This window comes from Phytophthora infestans, genomic scaffold (genome assembly GCF_000142945.1).
Source record: "Phytophthora infestans T30-4 supercont1.2351 genomic scaffold, whole genome shotgun sequence".
Lineage (NCBI taxonomy): Eukaryota > Oomycota > Peronosporomycetes > Peronosporales > Peronosporaceae > Phytophthora > Phytophthora infestans.
The window spans coordinates 1-3,047 of record NW_003306316.1 but is presented as its reverse complement, the minus strand read 5'-3'; the positions used below and the strand labels follow the sequence as shown (position 1 = coordinate 3,047).

Here is a 3,047-nt window from a genome sequence, read left to right as displayed (position 1 = left end):
CCTCCGAGGTTTCAACAAGGATCGGATACGGGCCTATGTCACTGAATCGGGGGTGTCCTTATAATTAATAATGGGGGTGGGGTGTTATATATAAAAAAAAACAATCTACGGTACTAACCCTGAGGGGGGGGTGGGATGAGTTCGCGAAAGACTCAGCCACCCTTGGAAGATTTTTTCTCCGTCTGGGACAAGGCGCGGACCGTTAATGATGCTCATGCGACGGTGCAGACGACGCTTGGCATGAAAGAAGATCCATAACGGATTATTGCTCACTTGATATTTGTATACTTGATTAGGACTTCTTATTAAGAATAGACCCGAGAGGGGAAGCTTAAATACAGAACAGAATTTCCACTCAAAGCACACAGAGCAACGGCCCGGCTTCAAGGTAAGCGTCTGGTCAAGCTTGTTTGAAGTGTGTTATGCCTGTCGGTGAACTCAAAGCTCTGTAGCGAGGGTTCATCCGGCAAGGCCAAGAGACTGTGTATTTTGGCCGATTACTATCGGGAGGTTTTACGTGACGGCTTATTGTTGCCTATTTGCACGACTGGGAGTGCTTGTCATCAGTGGCATTGTGGTCGTAGCTCTGGCAGTCATCGGCTTTGTGACGCTGCGATCCAAAATTGACCGCAACCCCGAGGCTACTGCTAACAAACGCAACAACTCCAAGAAGGGCCGTGGTATGTTCGGCTTTTCAAGCACAGGAATGAATTCCGCAGGCGGCGTGGCGGTTGTGAGCGACGATGACGCCGAGGAGTTTGCCATGCTCAGCATGCATGAAGAAACTATGCGCCAGAAGCGCGGCAGCACCTACCTCAGTGCGCTTAATCGTGGGCGCCGCAGCTCAACCGCAGCCCAAAAGAAGAGCGGCAGTCCTATCCAGTTCGCTGGACCAATTTGCAGCCAAAGCTTGGATCGCAAGGGTGTCATGGTGGATGATGACAGCTTTCACGCTGGAGACATTACGCCGCAAAGCGTTACCATCGAAACGCCAGGAACTGGCCGGGGCAACTATACGGGTCTTGATAACACACCAAAGGTTTTCGCACCCAAGCTTTCTCCGTACGATCAGACCAGTGCCCCACCCGGTCAGATTATGTTTAATGACATCATGGAAGACGAGGTGGACTCCACGGGACCGCGATCAGGTGGCGTCGTCGCCGCAACTCATCGACCTAACTTGGCGGACAGCACCATGTCCGATGTGACTGATCTAAACCTCACCGCTGTGTCTGAGCGTATCAAGCAACACCGCGATAACGTGGAGCAGGAGGCGGCTACGCATGTCAAGCAAGACGTGCTAACTGCAGATGACCTCCGTGAGTCCGAGACGAAGGGCCCGATGGCGCTGAGCGACCTCCTCTCTTCCCGAGTGCGGTAATTCTGTCCAAGCTATAATGGACGGTTTTGTTTAATCTCAGCGAGAAATGTTTTGACCCGCAGTACCCGCGCACCGGGAAGCTGCCTGTAGGCGACTATTTTTTTGAAGAAGGAAGCGATCTCAAGGCAGGGATCAGCAACGCGTTTGAGAGCACGCGTACATTCACACAAAAGCTAAAGGTTAATAGAGGTCTTTAGATTTTCCCACAAAGTGAGAGTTGTGGGTTTCTGGGCGAAAACCATGTGCTGAAGCCAACCAGGAAGGCTGGCGAAACCCCACAATTGTCGACGGTTGGTGGGGAGCAATTACAGTTTAGCAGATGCCCTATGTGCCCCGCTATTCCTTACCGGTATTGTTGATAGAGAGCACCGCAACTTCGTGGGTCACCGTGCATTGCTCGCTTATAGAGAGTGTACAGTAAGCTCCTCTAAAGGTAATACAGTATATCGGATATATTACCTACAGAAGTACATATTGTAGTACATGAAGTTTAGTATTTACTACGGAACAGTATTAGATTCTAAATCTCATGTACTAATATTTATTACAAGTACCACGTACATGTAGTACTTCAGTAATTTTTATAAAGTTCTCCAATCCGAAGGCGATGACCACAAATTTGCACTCAAATCAATATTTACCGTAATGCATTTCTGTGTGGTCCACGACACGAAACTCTTCGTCGCCAACCATCCAATCAGGCATTTTTGCTGACAAAGAGAAGCAAGTCGTCTTCTGGCAGTACTAGAGCAGCCCCAGCCCAAGCGACCAGCAGCCATGCGTATTCACACGTGCTACTTCTGCTCCAGCCCTGTTTACCCAGGCCACGGCATCACTTTTGTGCGCAATGATAGCAAGATATTCCGTTTTTGTCGCTCCAAGTGCCACAAGAACTTCAACCGCAAGCGCAACCCGCGCAAGGTGAAATGGACCAAGGCTTTCCGGAAGGCTGCTGGCAAGGAAATGGCCCTGGACACGACGTTTGACTTCGACAAACAGCGCCACCGCGCTGTAAAGTATGATCGCGAGCTCATGGGCGCTACCATCCATGCTATCGAACGCGTTACGCAGATCAAGGAAAAGCGCGAGGCTGCCTTTTACAAAAACCGTATGAAGGACAGCAAGGCCAAGGCCAAGGCGCGCGACCTGCGCGAGCTGGAACAGAATATCACGCTCATCGAGCCGGCCGCGGCAGCGCTGAAGGACCAGGCACTGCTCAATGTGTCGGTCTCCAAGCAGAAGGATGCTGCGGCGGCGGAAGCACCATCCTCGATGGTCTTAGATCAGTAGAGTTAAGCCTCAAGTGGGTCATGATTTTTGCCAGTGCATATAGCTTCATTTTCCAATGCCGACAACTTTTTTTGCGTCGATGGCGTTGTCCACTGCTGGTTTAAGTTACATTAACGTTCTGTAGCTTGTGTTTCCGATCCACTTTCCCGTCGCCAAGGTCAGTCTGCCGTTTTGAATCGCACTTAACCGGGTATAACCAGGGATAGGCTACGACGGCTCGGGCTGAACCAGTCAACAGCCAAGGGGGAGCCAGCCTTCAGTTCACGACAGGACCCACGGAACGGAACTTCGGCAAAGATGTCGGCCAAGCTGACTCGTATCGCTATCGTCAGCACGGACAAGTGCAAGGCCAAAAAAATGCCGCCAGGAAGTGCAA

General features: G+C 50.9%; 2 protein-coding genes across 2 annotated transcripts; both read left to right on the top strand.

Moving 5' to 3' along the window:
- Positions 1 to 682: 682 nt before the first annotated feature.
- Positions 683 to 1,381, top strand: PITG_22324 (uncharacterized protein; the record flags this gene model as incomplete). Its single annotated transcript, XM_002909832.1, has 1 exon — positions 683 to 1,381. The coding sequence occupies one exon, from the start codon at positions 683 to 685 to the stop codon at positions 1,379 to 1,381; it is 699 nt and encodes a 232-aa protein (XP_002909878.1).
- Positions 1,382 to 2,093: 712 nt separating this feature from the next.
- On the top strand, positions 2,094 to 2,768 carry PITG_22323 (ribosome biogenesis protein RLP24; the record flags this gene model as incomplete). Its single annotated transcript, XM_002909831.1, has 1 exon — positions 2,094 to 2,768. One exon carries the CDS (start codon positions 2,159 to 2,161, stop codon positions 2,669 to 2,671), a length of 513 nt encoding a protein of 170 aa, XP_002909877.1.
- Positions 2,769 to 3,047: the final 279 nt, after the last annotated feature.